General features: G+C 36.5%; 2 protein-coding genes across 7 annotated transcripts in view; one reads left to right on the forward strand and one right to left on the reverse strand.

Moving 5' to 3' along the window:
• NUDT6 (nudix hydrolase 6) overlaps positions 1-1,701 on the forward strand; it is a 31,444-nt gene extending 29,743 nt beyond the window's left edge. For all 6 annotated transcript variants that reach the window (XM_035023126.1, XM_035023121.1, XM_035023122.1 and 3 more), the window contains one exon: positions 1,031-1,701. In XM_035023126.1, the coding sequence (XP_034879017.1) occupies positions 1,031-1,428 (398 nt within the window). In that variant the 3' untranslated portion in view covers positions 1,429-1,701. The remainder of the gene's footprint in view (positions 1-1,030) is intronic.
• A 120-nt stretch (positions 1,702-1,821) lies between these two features.
• FGF2 (fibroblast growth factor 2) overlaps positions 1,822-17,860 on the reverse strand; it is a 65,666-nt gene continuing 49,627 nt past the window's right edge. Inside the window, 2 exon segments of the mRNA XM_035023268.1 lie at positions 1,822-2,076; positions 13,034-13,137. Of these exon segments, the coding sequence (XP_034879159.1) occupies positions 1,891-2,076; positions 13,034-13,137 (290 nt within the window). The 3' untranslated portion in view covers positions 1,822-1,890.

Below are 17,860 nucleotides of genomic sequence, written 5' to 3' on the forward strand. Positions count from 1 at the left end.
TTGAGATTTTTTTTTCCTTGACTTCCCCTCCTTGCCTATTCTTCACCAGTAGGACTAGTGAGAAGGCAAATATAATTTTCTATTTGACAAACAAGGAAATAGAAGCATTGAATAGAGGTCTTTGAACAAAAATCAATGCCTGTGGCAATTGTGAAATTGGGAAGCTTCCAGCAAACTGAGCAAAGAAGGCAGCTTTTTAAAGGGTTTTTCTCATGAACACTTTGGGAGACAGTGACAGAGCATCACAAAATTAGAGAAAGTCCATTTAGCAGGTTCTTCTGGAGATTTAGAAAAAGCAACCACAAAAATGTTAATGGCAGTCAAAATCTTGCTCCAGAAATTTGCAAATATTGAAAAAAATCAACCTTATAAAATGTGAAACCCTTGTATTATAAAATTCTGTAAACTGCAAGTTTTTTTTTTTAATACTTTTGATAAAATAGTTCTTTAGAATCTCAAGAAACAAAAGAAATGCCAAAAACTACCATAATGGGATTCCACTGACAGGATAACTAAGGGAGCATAACAAAATGGTTACAAATGAAACTGCTCTAGGATGTCAGAGGCTTGACAGCCCCACCCAAGATCACCGGGAAAGCTTTGAACCGTTCACAGCTCAATACGTTCTGCAGCTCTACAGACTTTTGTAAGAATGAATCACTTTTTCTCAATACCGATACATAGAAGTTTAGACAGTTTTGATGGATGATCACAAACAGAATAATAATGAAGAAATATGTAGGAATAGTAACTGCAGGGACCTATGTTTTCAATTTTTGGGAGATAGAGTCAGAAGAGGTTAAAAATGTGACCCCCAAAATATACAGGTGGGTAAGCCTACAAATGGCAGCCAAAGAAATATTCAATATTTCAAAAGCTTCTAAGATGTACAGTGGTAAGAAAATACTTTCCTAGGATGAAGTTTTTTGCTTTTCAACCTTTAGATAATGCTACTCTATCTGAAAATCTTTGATGATTAAAATTCTAAAAATGTGATCCTTACTGATTTGTCCATCTTTCTTTTATGTAGGAGACACAGCAGTTCGAGAAGTTTTTGAAGAAACTGGTATAAAATCAGAATTCATGTCCCTCTTGAGCATTCGGCAACGGCACACCAATCCCGGAGCTTTTGGGAAATCAGATATGTATATCATCTGTCGCTTAAAGCCACATTCATTTACCATAAATTTTTGCCAGCACGAATGCTTAAGGTGCGAATGGATGGATCTCAATGACCTGGTCAAGACTGAAAATACAACTCCCATCACGAGCAGAGTTGCTAGGCTGCTGCTATATGGGTACAGAGAAGGGTTTGACAAGATTGATTTCACCGTGGAAGAACTTCCGGCAGTTGACACAGGCTTGTTCCATAAACTCTATCACAAGGAACTGCCAGACAATTACAGAACTAAGACAGGAGTGGATTAAATCCTTATTTGCATGTTTTAAAAATTTTAAGTAAATTGTACATGCAGAATAATGTGTGCCGTATTATAAAAAGTAGTGGACATTTGGTGTTAACTAAATATCTGACTTTAATTTTCTAGTGTGTATAATTTTCATGAAAACTTGTTTGATGAAAACTTGCAAATTTATAAGCCTCTTTTCAAATGAAGCAAATGTATGAAAAAGATTGTAGCTCTATGGAAGCTTCACTGGATAAAGGCAAATGCAATACAAAAGGTGGAAGTCTATACATTTTCCAGGAATTTTTGTTGCTTTTCTTTAGTAAGGCAATGGTTAAATATTTACTATTAGAAAAAAGGTTATCTGACCGTTCATCCCAACTGAGCAGATAGCTGTACACATTTTTTTCTTTTCTTTCATTAACAAATTTCAAAAATATACGTCGTCTTTCATGTGAAATGAGATCAGATGCTGCCGTTAAGATCAGCTCTTAGCAGACATAGGAAGAAAAAGTATAGCTTTCTGCCCAGGTCCTGTTTTGGGTCCAAGTTTATACTGCCCAGTTCGTTTCAGTGCCACATACCAACTGGAGTATTTCCTTGACCGGTAAGTATTGTAGTTATTAGATTCCAATCGTTCAAAAAAGAAACACTCGTCGGTAACACATTTCTGAAAAATAAAGGAAGAATTCATAGTTACTTTTATATTTTCATATGAAATATTTATGACACTACACTGCCTGTTCTGCTCAACCAGCAGCAGTGCTCTTGGCTTCAGCAGGAGAGTCAAACTAGTTTGCAAGATTCAACAGACCAAAAGTCTGACAGAATTTAGCTCTGCAGAGGGATGCGGGAAGGAACACAGCAAGTCAGCAGGAGAGCTTTCAAGCACATCTCTTCAGAGGAAGAATTCAAGGACCATTCTCCAGCCCCCACAGGGGACAGACCAGGTGCTAGGCAGCAAGAGCACACAGATGCGCTGGGAACCACACTGCGTCGGACTTGAAACATCCCATGAACACAGCTTTCACAAAGGGAAACATCCCATGAACACAGCTTTCACAAAGGGAGATAAACCCAGTAACAAAGGGCACAGTACACTTAGTGAAACCCACAGCTGTGGCTTCCAGCTAGGTACTTATGGTGCATCCATATTCCTCCCCAGTCCAGAAGCAGGTTACCAATCAGGGATCACTTTTATCAGGGTTCCATGAAAGTGATGGAAGGGTAACCCACAGGTAACTTTCCTAAAGAAGAAGGGTTTTGTTAATACTTTACTCACAGAAACAGAACCAATTCCTTAAATTATAGCAATTTTTTTCCCTCGTGTTTACCATCTCTAAGGCATAAAAACAATAGTTTATTGTACAGAAAATAGCTAATGTATATAATGCCCAAAAATTGTACTAGAACATTATATGATTAGTATTCTCAAAACACTAATAGATAATGAAGAATAAGTAATGTAGACCATATTGATTTCTGGCAGTGTCTTTCTTGTGGGAAAGGAAACTGTTCTCCCTTTTTATTTCAGTTCAACTCTTTACGGGGGGTGGGGGATAGCTAGATTCACAAATACTTAGACCTGGAAATACTATTCCAAGTAATGGAGTCTAAGAGGCTGCTACATTATTTCACATAAATGTTCAAAAATCAACTTCACAGGATAGACTGATGATAGTTACTGACCTTTGGGGTGTGTGTTGGGTGGGGGGTGTCAACAAATGATTTACTTTAAGGGAAGAAAGGAAAAATTATTTTTTATATTACAATTAGATAGGAAGAAAGAATTATAAACTCATATAGAAAACCATATAAATTTATACATATTTGTATCTCTACATATAAATACAGTATGTATACACAGATATATGACATAAGCCTATAATTTTGTATTAATGAGTATACCGGATTCCAGCTTATTTCTATATACTCAAATTTAGGAAACTTCAGGTTTAAGAACACACATTCAAAAGACTTGAATCTTTTCCCAGATTCTTTAGTTCTAAGATAAACTGAACAGTGGCACAAACTGTGAGAAAAACATAAATCAAGAAACAGAACAGTGAAAAGAGCTGGCATAATAACCAAAATGAAAATGATCTAAATATGAGTAACAGGCATCTCAGTCATGTAAAGTAAGGGTGTGGTATTAGATCTTGTAATCTGCTACTAGGGATAAGAATTTTACCGGATATTTACTTGGCTTTAACATTCTGATCACTCTTAACTTTTTAAAATGGAAATACAAACTTATCTAATTTGCCCATTTTTTGCAAGAAATTACTAACAAAGCAACTTAAGTCCTTCTGATGCACATAAATGACAGGTAGCATTACAGAGAAGTATACATCGCACAAGGACCCAGCTATGTGATACATGTAAAGATAAAAGTGTGGTAACAGTGAAACACTTATACCTAGAAAAATGTGGCTATTCCGTAGACAATACTTTCACTTTACCTTCGGTGAAATTTATTGTGCTTTTTGTATTAACTGAAGTCATCCTGTGTTACTTTATTTTGTCACTTTTCAGCGCCCCTGATAAAAATTTTCCTCTTTCCCTATTCCAGGTTTAAGATCAGGAGTAGAAGAAGCAGTCACAAGTAAAGAGTGAAAAAAATCATAGTGATCATAAAGGTAACATGAATGGTCATCATTGAGCTTCACAGGCTAATTCCCCAGGGGGAGACCTAAGCCACATCATTCAGTCATCATTCTGGACACTGATTTTTGAGTGTTGGGTGCCCCACCTTGCAAAGCTGGCATTCCCTACAATGCCTGGCCTATTGAGATACATACCATGCCAACAATATCTGCCTTCTCAGCCAGTTCCTAGTATTTCAGAGAAAAGTAAGAGTACAGTGATTAAGTAGATAATACATCATAAACCCACTTTTTTTTTTATAGAATTTACTTGTACCTTTACAAAAACAAAGGGGAGAGAAGGAAAACTTGCATCTGTGCTGAATGTTCAGATACGTAAATTTACTAAACTATGACACAGTTGAAAACAAACTACATTTTTCCAAATGGGTGGTAGGGCCAAAATTCAGCTCTCAAGTAAAGCAGGCATTTAACAGCCCAATATAAGTATGATTTTCAAGCCTCTCCATCCTAAGTTTACAAGTCATTATCAATGACTATGATCTCAATGTTCATGTTAAAAATGAATGCAATATAATTTTTGCTTATCTTTATAAACATTTACAGAGCTTTTTCCCTATTCTCAATGTTTAACTGCTCACCTTTTCAAACTTACAAGAAAAGGGGGTCTTCAGAGGAATGACATCACAGAGGAAGTGGATAAGTAGTTTCTAAGGGCTTATAACACTTGTACCCTGCCTTTGAGGCCTTATTTTATATAGGCCAATGAGATGGGAAATTCCTTAATCATGGCTTTTGACCTCTTTCATGCATATCATTTAAATATCACAACAATCCTGTGACATAATTATCCTATACACATTATCTAAAACTCCATGCTATTAGTAAGTTACTTCAGATTGTGGATACTCTCTGCCCATGTATCTAGTCTGACACCTTTTCATAAAATTAAATTTTCCTTTTTTAAAATTTAAGAGTAAGGGGTGCCTGGGTGGCTCAGTCAGCGTCTGCCTTCAGCTCAGGTCATGATCCCAGGGTCCTGGGATAGAGCCCCACATCGGGCTCCTGGCTCAGCGGGGAGCCTGCTTCTCCCCCTCCCACTCCCCCTGCTTGTGTTCCCTCTCTCACTGCCTCATTCTCTCTGTCAAATAAATAAGTAAAATTAAAAAATAAATAAAAAATAAAATTTAAGAGTCATTTGGGGATATATAAAGCACACAGTTCAAGTGATGTATTCATTCATTTAATGTATAGCTTGTCTTCCAGGCACTGGGATACATCAGTGAACTTTGTGCCATTCAAATTCCAGCTGGGGAGACACACAATAAGCAATAAGCATAACTAAATAAGTTATATGTTACAATATGATAAATCCTGTAGAAAAAGGTAAAGCTGAGTAGGATAAGAGGGATTAGGAGTGGTGGGGGTAGAGATTAGGTTGCAATTTAAATAGCCTAGTCACAGTAAGCTCCATTGAGAAACTGACATTTGAGCAAATACTTGAAGGAGTTAACTATCCAGCTATCAGAGAAGAGAGAGGGACTAGCCAATGCAAAAGCCCTTATAGTAGGACCAGGCCTAGAATGTGTGAAGGGTAGTGTGTACGAAGCAGAGGGTTTGAAGGGAAGAGTAATTGGAAATGAGGTCAGAAAGGTATTGGGATAGGAGATTTGTAGGTATTGTAAATATTTAGCTCCTACGCTGAGAAAATAGAAAGCCATGGTAGGATTTTAAGCAGAAAAGTGGAATGATCTGACATATTTTCCAGCATGACTTTGGCTGCCAAAACTACGCTGCCAAAAGCAGATACAGAGACACTGTTAGAGGCTTGCTCAGTAACCTAGGCAGAGACAGTGGAGACTTGGACTACAGGGATGGCCGCAGAGATGGTAAAAAGCTGTCTGCATCTGGATATATTTTGACAGTAGAATCAACAGGATTTCCTGACAGATTGGACGTGAAGTACGAGAGAAATAGAGGAATCAAGGATGACACTGAGGTTTATGTTCTAGAATGTGGACTTGTCATCAAATGAGATAGGGAAGGCTATGAATGGGAACAGGTTTTATGGGGAAAGATGAAGTCAGTTTTGGACATGGTGAGTTTGAAATGAATATTAGACATTCTAACGAAGATAATGTGTATTGACCACATACTATACAACAGACACATCATTTAACCTCCCCCCCGCCTTCCTAATGCTAACAGCCACAGAATTGGCAGTTGAAAAGTTCTCATTTATTTGGAATATTAGAAAATGTGTTAAGTTACAATAATTCCAATGAGCTATTCTCAATTCTAAAAGGTATGGAACCTAAAAAGGGAATGTAGACGTACATGTATGAGAGTAATATAAACCTGTCAGGTGTTAGTGGTAGTGCACACCACAAGACCTCTCTGAAGGCTGTCCACATGAGCCAGCTAAGCTCATGGTCCTAAAACATTTGTTCACAGTGATAACAATGTGCTAATGATATTAAAGATGATTCTGGGAGTTTGACCCCTTGTAGGGGTATCTGAAGAGGAAAGACTCAAGTAGAGTTTGGAAAAGCATAATTAACATTTTAAATGGGTTTTTGTCTAGATATTTACTTTGAAATTTCCAAAAAGAAAGTAAAGTGATACTTACACATATTAAAAAACTGATCGTAGGAGATGGTGGGAACCAGGTTTCTCACTGTTGGAGTGGGAGGTTACAGACAAGACAGGAAGGCTAAAATGATTCATATGATACTGGCAGATTAGGGTTGGAGACATTGGTAAGTACTCATGTTTGGCTTAATATACAGATAAAGAAATAATCATAGATGTATATATATCCAGGGTAGTGTATGCCTATAGTTCTTGCTCTGTCAGGTGAGAGGACCTAGAAGCAAACACACTTCATCAGCAAAAAGCAAATCTAACATCCAGATCTTGGTCTATAATACCATTTCCCATATAAGCAAAAGGGCTCCTTAGAGAAATGGCTCCTCCTAGACTATAGTAGAGAATATAGAAGATAAACCTGGAGCATCTTGTAGGCCATCAGGAAGTGCTCAAAATCTTCCAGCATTGATGGGGGTGTATCAAAGAGTACAGGAGCCAACTGGAAAAGCTCCCAATGACCATAGCAAAAACAATTTGAACAAAATAAATAACACAGTATTGGGTTATGACCCAAAGTATAAAATAAATATCCATGAGTATATGTATATTGATACAAATGATTGAAGAAATAAATAAATGGAGAATAGACAGATTTCTCATGCAAAAGAATTCCAAATTTGTAAATATTTCTCCCTCAAGGAGATGGAGCATTAGCCCCTATCCCTTAAATGTGGACTATGTATAGTGACTTACTTCCAAAGAATACAGGGTGGAAAGGGGGGGGAAAGAATAACTTTATAGTAGAGACAAATAATACCTCAGCCAGATGATCAAGATTAACAAAAATCTAGATATACAATGAGAAAAGAAATAAGAGGCAGGGTAATTTCTCCTCCTCACTGTCATCTCTTCCCATTACGCATCGATTGCACAAATCTGGTCCACTGCTAAAGGTTAGATGTGAACTTTATGGCCATTTCCCCATGTTCTGTTTTTTGGATTGTTTATTCTTTTACAGTACTTTGATTTTTCAGTTTTGGCTTATGAGGGAGTTTGCTCAACATGGATCCAAAAATGCTTTGCTTACACCACTTCTGAGAATTAAAAACAGACATGATGTAAGTATCAGTGTTGATTATTTCAGAACAAAATAAAACACACAAATTGTGAAAAGTTAAAAGCAAATTTGACCTTAACCTTTGTATATACATACAGGTTGTATAAAATTTTTATAAGGCTGGTTTCTAAAAATAATTCTCATTAGGTAGTAAACTTTGCATTTAATCTAGTGTTTTATCTCTTAAAAATAATATACATTCCTCTTCAATTACTATATTTTTCTGACAAACCTGATCGGTACATACTGTCAATCTAAGTAACTGAGCCCTCAAAAATCTATTTTCCTTACTTTACTGTATACGTAGGTCTCAATATATTTTACTTTTACAGTAATTAAGTATATCTCCTCAAATAATAATTTTTTTTTTAAGATTTTATTTATTTATTTGACAGAGAGAGATAGTGAGAGCAGGAACACAAGCAGGGGGAGTGGGAGAAGGAGAAGCAGGCTTCCCGCTGAGCAGGGAGCCTGATGTGGGACTCGATCCCAGGACCCTGGGATCATGACCTGAGCCGAAGGCAGACGCTTAACGACTGAGCCACCCAGGCACCCGAGAATAAATTTTTTTTCATGTTTCACTATTACGGATCCACACAAGTTACATGTACATTTCTAATATTGAGATATCTTGTTCAGGGTATCATGATCTATAGCATTATATAGAAATCAACATGCAATTTTCTAGCACATAAAGACCAGGCAAATTTTCTTTACCAATGCCAACACTGATGTTGTTTGGTGACTTAAATTTAAAACTACAGTTAACCTCACTATATGCAGTTTTTTAAAACCTACAATTTTGTGAACACGTAAGAAATCATAAATCCTAATATTTGTTCTGGACCTCTGTTATTCATGACAACAAAATTTATCCTCTATGGAATGGAATAAGAGTCTGTTACGTATTAAAAAACTACTCAAGTTAAGCCTCTAAATATAGGCTTTGGCAGTTAAATATAGTTACTCTTTAAATGTTTGTATTTTCTAGCTTCAAAAGGGGGCAGGGGAAAGACCCTTAAGAAATGTTTTCAAACAGTGAGGATTCCTTAGCTTGAAAGCATTCATGCCATTACTATGTGAAGGTATTGGGGGAAAAAACTTAGTCTTTTTTCATACTCTCAACTGGTAGCAATCAACATGACTCTTAGACACCAAAATATTTTATGTGTCCAGAGTAGTCTTCTAAGAGGAAATGAGAATGTTTTGCAAATCACTGCAGGAATCATAAACAGGGGATAAGGTAGAAGAATCCAGGGATGTGCCATAACACAACAGTCTGAAATGGGGCCAGGTAGAAGAGTGGAAAGAATTATGCTTGTGGCAAATGCAAGTTCATAAACCCCAGGTTCTCCAGGTTATAAGAGGCATCTGCATCCCCATGATGGCTAGTGGTCACACACTGGACTTCTACCAAAAGTTGCTATTAGGTTTTTTTGTTCTCTTTGCCTTTTATATGCCAGCTGTCTCTTCTCATTGTCACCTGAGTGAGGTCTCTGCTGACATCCCCGGCGACGGTGTCTTTTACCATCAGTGATTCATCTCAACGCATTAAATGTTTGGCACAGATAATATTAATAGCCGAGGGCCAAGACTTTTAATTTCTTACCTAAAAGTTGCTGTTGTTGACATCTCACTGCCTATGGATCTGACTTGGAAAGAAATATGTCACTTACTGACCAACCGACATCACCTCCTTGATTTGAGGGTAGGGGCACTTCTCATCTGAAAAATAACGCAGCCCACCCAGACTAATTTGGAAGAGATAGGATTGCTGCTGAAGAGTCAAAGAAGCAAGCCGCATACATTGAATGGTAAGACTGGAGATTAACTCGTGAACTTGGCAAGAATAAAGCCTATGATGGGAGCGACAACAACTGAATCTTGGCTGATGCCATTGCTCAAAGGAAACTGATAAATCCTAAATTTTCCATTTATGTGTAATAGCTGTGACTTTGTCCCTACATAGTTTGTGATAAAAATTTCTAAGCATTGCTAAATTAACTCTTATTGCATCAACTTGAAGGAAATCTGTTGTATCAGGAAGAATATATATCCAAAGAGATAGAAACATATTTAAGACGAAATAAAATACCTTAATCTTGTGAAAGGTCCTGCTGAGCTAAGGAAGAAACTATAAAACACTTTATTTCAGAGTACTTTCTGCTTCTGATGGCACAGAATCAACAGTTTGGAAAGCTTAATGACTATTCACCAAGAGAAGAGGTCAGAATTCTCTGAATTCTAACTTGTAGAGAATTCTGTAAGAATGAGAAGATAGTTCAGTTTTCATGTCTAGACTTGTTCTAAATTCATCTCCTCTTTTATGGACCCCAGTAGTTTCAGAGATGCACTTTAAAATAGAGTAGCTTCTGTTTTCATCACTTTTGACAACTACGAAACTTTTCATCATAACAGATGAACATAAATTCCAGCCTATGTTCTGGAGATGAATAACCCCTCCCATGAGTATCTTACAGGGCCACCATGATTACTAGGTTACTGGATCTTCTGATCTCAGTAAGTGGAAAACTACAGGATAACAGTTCCAAATCATTCACTGAACCAGATTAAGAAAAAGTGAGAGCTTTAAAACCACTTGTCTAATGTTGTCCACAGTTAGTCATAACAAAAGCAAAGGTATGCATCTCCTTTATTTTCTCCACCACCTTCACTGTTTGACAGTAGCCAAACCAACACCAAACCTTTGCAGAAGCCATCATGATTCACACTACATGTGTTTTGTCACATCCTGATGTGAGAAGAGTAGGAATAAACCTCTCCTCTCTACAAACTCAAGGTCATCCAAAATTACTGATTCACTGTCCTGGAAATATTTAAAATGCTCCTTTGGTAGATTCCCAACATATTATATCACCCTTTAAGTTGACAACAGACTGGTAGGAAAAAAAGACAACAGTACAAGTCCCAAGTAGTCAATCTTTTGGGACGATATTTTTTGCCCAGGAACCGCATCCATTCCCCTAATTTGACTATTACCTATATGCTGATGACACCCGAATCTATATATGGACACAGACCTCTCTTCCAAGTTCCAGACCCAAATTACAACTATGTAGTGAACATCCCCACCTGAATTTCTCTTAGGCAACTCAAACTAGGTAAGTCTAAATTTGAACCTGTATTACCTTTTCCCAGAACTTGCTCTTTCCCTCTTTCCCCTTTCTCATCTACCTTCTCATCTGAACCAGAAACCTAGGACTTTTCCCTCTACTTCACTCCTAAATCAAGTGCTAGTACTTTACTCAATCCTCTCCTGTCATTGCCAGATTTTCATCATGACTTGCTTGGACTATTACAAAGGCCTTCTAACTGGTTTGTCTCCACCATGTCAGCCCCCTCAAATCCGTCCTCTGTAATGCTGCCAGAGTGATCTTTCTCAAATTCAAAACAGATTGTGTCTCTTCTTAAAACTCTTCATGGCTTTCCACTGCTTGTAACACATGCTGTAGAAGGCATGTCAGCAGGTAGTCTATCTACCTCTCCAGCCTTTTCTCTTCCAGTTTGCATTTCCTTTGCACTTTACACTCCTGCAGTAGTGAATTATTTGTAATGCTGGAGAAACACCTCGTAAGCCTTTTCTGCACCCATGTCTTTCACGTACTATGTTCTAAAAGTATCTATACCCTCATCTCCACTCCTCTGCTCCCTGACTGCCTGATAAATTCCTTCTCCTACATCATCTAAAATCCTATTGATAGGTCATCTTCCAAGATAAGTTTAATCACTTCCTTTCCTCTATTACTTCCTTTGTCATAATACTTCTTACTTCTTATCCAATATTATTATGCATTTATACAAGGTATAGAAGGAACACATCAAAACCCTTACAATTATTACAAATACTTACTTACACTTCTGCCCCCCCCCCCAAGATTGTGATTCATTAAGGGCACAATTTGGTATTCAATTTTATAACCCAGATGCCTGGCATAGCATCTGGCACACTGTACACTCAGTAAATATTGGCTGTTCTTGAAGAGGATTCTACAGTTTATTCAACTACCAAAGAGGGAGCCACACACCATTACACCCAGAGTTGCTATTTATCCTATAAAAGTCACGTAAGTTGATAGTATATCAACATAAATATATCCTTGTCAGATGATCGATCAGATGATTGAAATATTCTTTTTCTCTGTAAGAAGTCTGTTTTGGTACCTTCAGAAATCCAAAGGTCGTCACTCAGAAAAAATTTCAAAAACTATGTGTATGGCTTAAAACACCATAACTGCTCAGTAATATTGGGTCTCTTATATGGGGAAAGTTATAAGCAATGGTAACTGGCTACTGGTATTGGTATCATGGCTATCGTCTCTGTGTGTATACACACACACACACACACACACACACACTTTACGTATATGTCCCATCTACTCCCCCAGTGAAACAGAAGTCGAATCTATCTTTTATACTGCTTTATTTCTCTGCAGTACTTCCCACATATTGTGTCTGCCCAACAGACCTCTAATCCTGGTTCTGATGACAATGGTGGAGTTGACAGGGAGGCTGCATTAGTGAAAAGAGTACTAGCCAGGAGCTAGGACTCCTGACTAGCTGTGATGAAAAGTGAAAAAGTACAGTCCTTGTCCTGAATGAGCTTATATATAAATGAGTAGAGGAAGAGGAGGTAAAACTTTTGAGGGCCTATTATGCATGACCCGGATTTTGGCATTTGATATAAAGTCTCTAATTTAGTCCTCACAAAAACTCTTTAAGATAGGATCATTATTGTCTCTATTTTACAGGTAAGGAAACTCAGAATAATTTGCTCAAGAACACACAGCTAATATGTGGCAGTGCTGGTATCAGTATCTAGGTTAAGAACCCACTTTCTTACCTAGTTTTCTACACTGCAAACATTTTGTATGTGAAATCTGAAAGCAGAAACTTAAAAACTGATACTCAAAATTGTATATATCCATCCCACTGATCTTCAAACAACTGCACAATATAAGAATTTTTTTAACAACTATAGCTTAATAGCTTTGCAGAGAAGGCAGTAAAATGCAATGAATTAGAGCTCATGCTCTAGAGTCAAGACTGCCTCAAGTGCCATCCAGGCTCTACCTCTTATGAGCTGTGTTTCCATGGTTACTTACTCCCTCAGAACTTCAGTTTTTGTATCTGTGAAATAAAGAGAGTAATACTATTTTATAGGGTGAATATGAAGGTTAGATTATATAATACTTGCAAAATCCTTAATAAAGAATAAATACCAATACTGGTAAATTAACAGCAACAAAAGCTAACAAAGAAAAAGAAAAAAAAAAACTATGAAGAGTATTACTTACAGAAGCCAGTAATCTTCCATCTTCCTTCATGGCAAGATAGCGATTTGCACATACTCCTTTGATGGACACAACCCCTCTCTCTTCTGCTTGAAGTTGCAGTTTGACTGTAATGGAAAAATTACTATTGGGGCATCACAGAAAAAACAACCGTCTACACATTTATGCTATATGAAGACAGGAGCAACCAGCTAATTCACTCTGGAGGGTTGGCAAAGTGGGGGGCCGGGGATGAGTGTCAATTAGATCATATTAGGCTGAGATGCAGATCCTCTAGAACATGAGTGCCTCTAGATTCCCTTCTCACTCTAGTGTCAGTGAGCAGAGAAGAGTGGCAGAATGGAGAATGTTTTCCTTTGATGGGCAATTAGCCTCCACTTGGCCTCTGCTCATGCTTTCTCTCCCTCTAATAAATATTTTTTAAAAATAAAAGTACATAAAAATGTAAGAATTTATTTCCACACCACTGCCTAAGTTTAAACTTCTTAAAAGTTTTTTGTTTTTGTTTTTGTTTTTAAGAGAGAGACAGTGCACATGCTTGCAGGATGCTGGGGCAGGGAAAGGGGCAAAGGGAGAGGGAGGGAGAGAATCTTAAGCAGATTCCACACTGAGTGCAGAGCCTGACCAGGGCTCCATCTCATGACCCTGAGATCATGACCTGAGCCGAAATTAAAAGTCCACACTTAACCAACTAAGTCACCCCAGTGCCCCTTTAAAGATATTTTTAACCAGTTCTTCACAAATAAAATATAATCTAATTGATCACTATTATCTTTTGGTTTGTATTTCCTTAAGTTTCTACACATCTTATTTCTAGCTTCCCCTTTAATACAATACCAATGCATTTATCTTTCTTTACAGACGGCTTGTGGTGTATACCTATTTTTTTTTTTTTTTGGCAAATATCTATCTCATGAAAAAACAAAATGCTCATACTTGATTTGCTTTTACAGTGTGTTGAAAGATTTTCAGAATGTAAGATCCTGAGGAGGATGACCTGTTGTACTGCATTATCAATATTAAGCAGATTTTAGGGAAAAAATATATATTACATGATTATGATTATGCCATCAGGATAATTATCTAATTCAAATATAAATGAAGTTAACAGCTTCTGTTTTGCCATTCAGAGGTAGCATTCTCCTGCCTAAAATAGTATTCTCCAAAATGTATTTTAGCTAACAGAGGTTACATAAAAAACAGGTTCTGGGGCTAAATAAATTTAGGAAACTCTTGGTTAAGCTAACTCTTTATTGCCAAACTTCTCAGACCTCTGCTACTTATAACCTGCATTATATATCTTATAAATCACCATAAGGGGATCAAGTATACATTGTTTATAAAATTTACCTGGTCTTAGAATGAATTTTTTCATAGGCCATAATATGGCCTATGAACATATCTAGGACATTCTTGAGAGCAATAGAAAAAAAGCAGTAAATATTCAAATGTTTAGAAATCAGCATAATATTAATCAGATAACATTAGAAACAAAGTATAAGTTAATTTTCCCAGGTGTTTCCAGGTAGCTAGGGAAACATGACATGAAAAAGCAATGTTTGAAAAATTATGGAATTATTAACTTTATTAGATATTATGTCACAGTAATTATGTTTTAAAATTTTCTGGATCAGGCAGAGCAACCTACAGGTAAAACAAGACATAACATCTGAGATTAGCTTTAAAACATTTTAGCAATCAAAAATAAATAAAATATTCTACCAGCCAATCAATTTTTTTTATAAAGTGGGCAGGATAAATAAAACAAGTTTGATTAACCTATGTCAACAGTTATTAGAAGTATGGAAGTTTATTATTCTATTTGCACTACTTACTTTATGAATGTTTGAGAATTTACATTTAAAAAAAATCTGTTGAACATTTAATGCCTGATTCTCCTCTGTGGACCAGTCACTCCTAGATTTCAGAGAGCATAGCATTAGGTAAGCCTGCATTTACCAGGCAAAATTCTTCTACAGAATCTTAAAAGATAATGTAAGGTAAAAGAAATACAATCAAAACATGAAAACTAAACAAAGAAGGGCATAAAGTCTTTTTCACAGCATTACAGTGAAGTGTAAAAATAAGCTTTATTTTTAACAAATATAACCAAAATTATCTTAATGAGTATGACCAAACCTTGTATACAGCTCTAAAGTGATCCACATAAGCCATATTAATTATGAATATAATTATGAATATATTTTAACTCATAAGGCTGCATAAATGCTCATGAGGCAAGATTTCATAATCACTATACTTTCTTTTGGTGCTTAATTAATAAACTGTACCCTAGCTGTAGCCCACCATCATTAAGTGTGTATTACTGATCATAAGGGAGATTATGTATATTAATGTGGGGCCAATACCAGTGACTCAATACCTAAAGTAAATGCCACCATTCATTTATTCATTGACCTTTTACAGATTCCTTGGGTATTCCACACTAGGCAATTATCACTCAAGAAGCCACTAAAAAATAAACATTAATTGTAGATGCTCTAAAAATGTTTCCATTGCCATATAATTATAAAAATATACACTTTAGAAATAACCCCAACCTAAAACAACAAGCTATATAAGCCATAAAATCATAAATTTTCTTTAAAAACCCATTAAAGCTGAGAAGCAAAGTAACCTAAATGAACTAAATTCCACATACAAATGATCCCTTCCCAAAAAAGAGATGCCTAACTGCTTTTATCTCTGACAGGAGAAAGAATAAACCTGCCAAAAAGGGAAGTATGGAGAAACCAGCTGAAACTTTATTAACTCTTAACAGCTGTTGATATGAGGAATTAGAGTTCTGAGGAGCTCTAATCAAAGAACTACTCCATACCCACCTGCCAGTTCTTTTTCACAGAGCTTGCACCTAGTGCACAACCACTACACATCAAAGGCTCAGACAGAACAGAAGCGCTGAGAAATCTTCCTGAAGTACCCCCAGGCCTTTGCTGAGTGCAAAGCAGCAGTTCCCTGAAGGCTAGGAGCAGGACAATCTCTGAGTAAGATCCCTCTGACAAGCACTGAGCCTTCACCAAATGGAAAGTAGGATGAAGAGAGATGTGCAAAGCAGGATGAAGAAAGATCTTCCAAGACAAGCGAGGGGTTGAGTTCAAGAGCAAGGCTAACTCCTGACCTACCCAAACAGTTGGCAGCTGGGCTATAAGGCAAAATAGAATACAAAAATCTACTCAACCCAAAAGAAGGAAGGAAAAGAGAAACTGGACAAAGAACAGATGGGGAAATTAGAAAACAAATTCCAAGATGGCAGATTAAACCCAACATATCAATAATTACACTAAATGTAAATGAACATTTACATTTAAGGGAAAAAATTGTCAACAAGATATAAAAGCAAAACTCAACTGTGTTGTTTATAAGAAAAGCACTTTAAATACAAAGACAAAGGCAAGTTGAAAGTAAAAACATGGGGAAAAATGCACACCCTAAGAATGCTGATATGGCTATATTAATTTTATCTGATAATGTGGACTTCAAGGCAAGTAGTATGGAGATGAAGAAGGTGATTGCATGATGATAAGAGGTCAGATACATCAAGAAGACATAATAATCTTAAATGTGTAGCACCTAATAATAGAATCCTGAAATATCTCAAGCAAAAATTGACAATAAGAATACGGAATATATGAATAACATTATCTACCAACTTTACCTGACTTTTTTCTTTTTACATCATGTAGCTTTCATTCACCTGAGACTTTATTCTCCTCTTACCATCATAGTCATTTGAAAACTGTGCTAAAAAAAATTGCCAGCATTGTAAGCTATCCTATGCTTATTTGCCTAGTGAACTTGAATTGTTCAAATCAATTAACTCCAGCTGACAAGTTCTTTTTCTAAAGTCACAATGATATTAAGTAATATCAAGGGCTCTTGTCCTGAACTATTGGTGCTCCTGGTTCCTTTGTTTTTTAACAGTCTATAGTAATTCACATATGATACAATTCATTTAAAGTGTACATATAATTCAGTGGTTTTTAGTATAGTCAGAGTTGTGCAACCATTACTACAATCAATTTTAGAACATTTTCATCATCCTATAGCCTTTAGGACACCTCCTATGTCCCCAATACCACCATCCCCAGGCTTGGCTACCACTAATCTACTTCCTGTCTCGATCCTGGATATTTCACATAAATGGAATCATGCAATATATGGTCTTTTATGACTGGCTTCTTTCACTTAGCCTAAAGTTTTCCAGGTTCATCCATGTGGTAGCCATTATCAGTACTTAATTCCTTTTTATTGCCAAATAACATTCCATCGAATAGATGAACCACATTTGATTTACCTCCATTGGTTGATGAACATTTGTTTTGTTTCCATTTTTGGGCTACTATGAATTATACTGCTATGAACATGCTACAGAAACAAGATTTTGGGTAGACATATTTTCATTTCTTCTGGATATACACTGAAAAGTCAAATTACTAAGTCATACGGTGACTATGGCTAATCATTTAGGAATTGTCGGACTTTTCAAAGCAACCATTCTACATTCCCACTAGAAATTGAGGGTTCCAGGTTCTCCACATCCAGACCACATTTGTTATAGTCTGTGTTTTGGGTTTTTGTTTTTGGTGGGGTTTTTTTTGTTTTTTGGTTTTTTTTTTTTCTGTTTTTCTGTTTCTGTTCGTTTTTATAATAGCCAGCCTACTTGGGTGTGAAGTGATATCTCATAGTTTCGATAAGCATTTTTCTGATGGGTAATGATATTAGGCATCTTTTCATGTACTCATTGGCTATTTGTATATCTTCTTTAGAGAAATGTCTATTCAGATCCTTGGCTCATTTTTAAATTAGGTT

Source organism: Mirounga leonina, unplaced genomic scaffold, assembly GCF_011800145.1.
Source record: "Mirounga leonina isolate KUSES-001 unplaced genomic scaffold, KU_Mleo_1.0 Mir_176, whole genome shotgun sequence".
NCBI classification, from domain to species: domain Eukaryota; kingdom Metazoa; phylum Chordata; class Mammalia; order Carnivora; family Phocidae; genus Mirounga; species Mirounga leonina.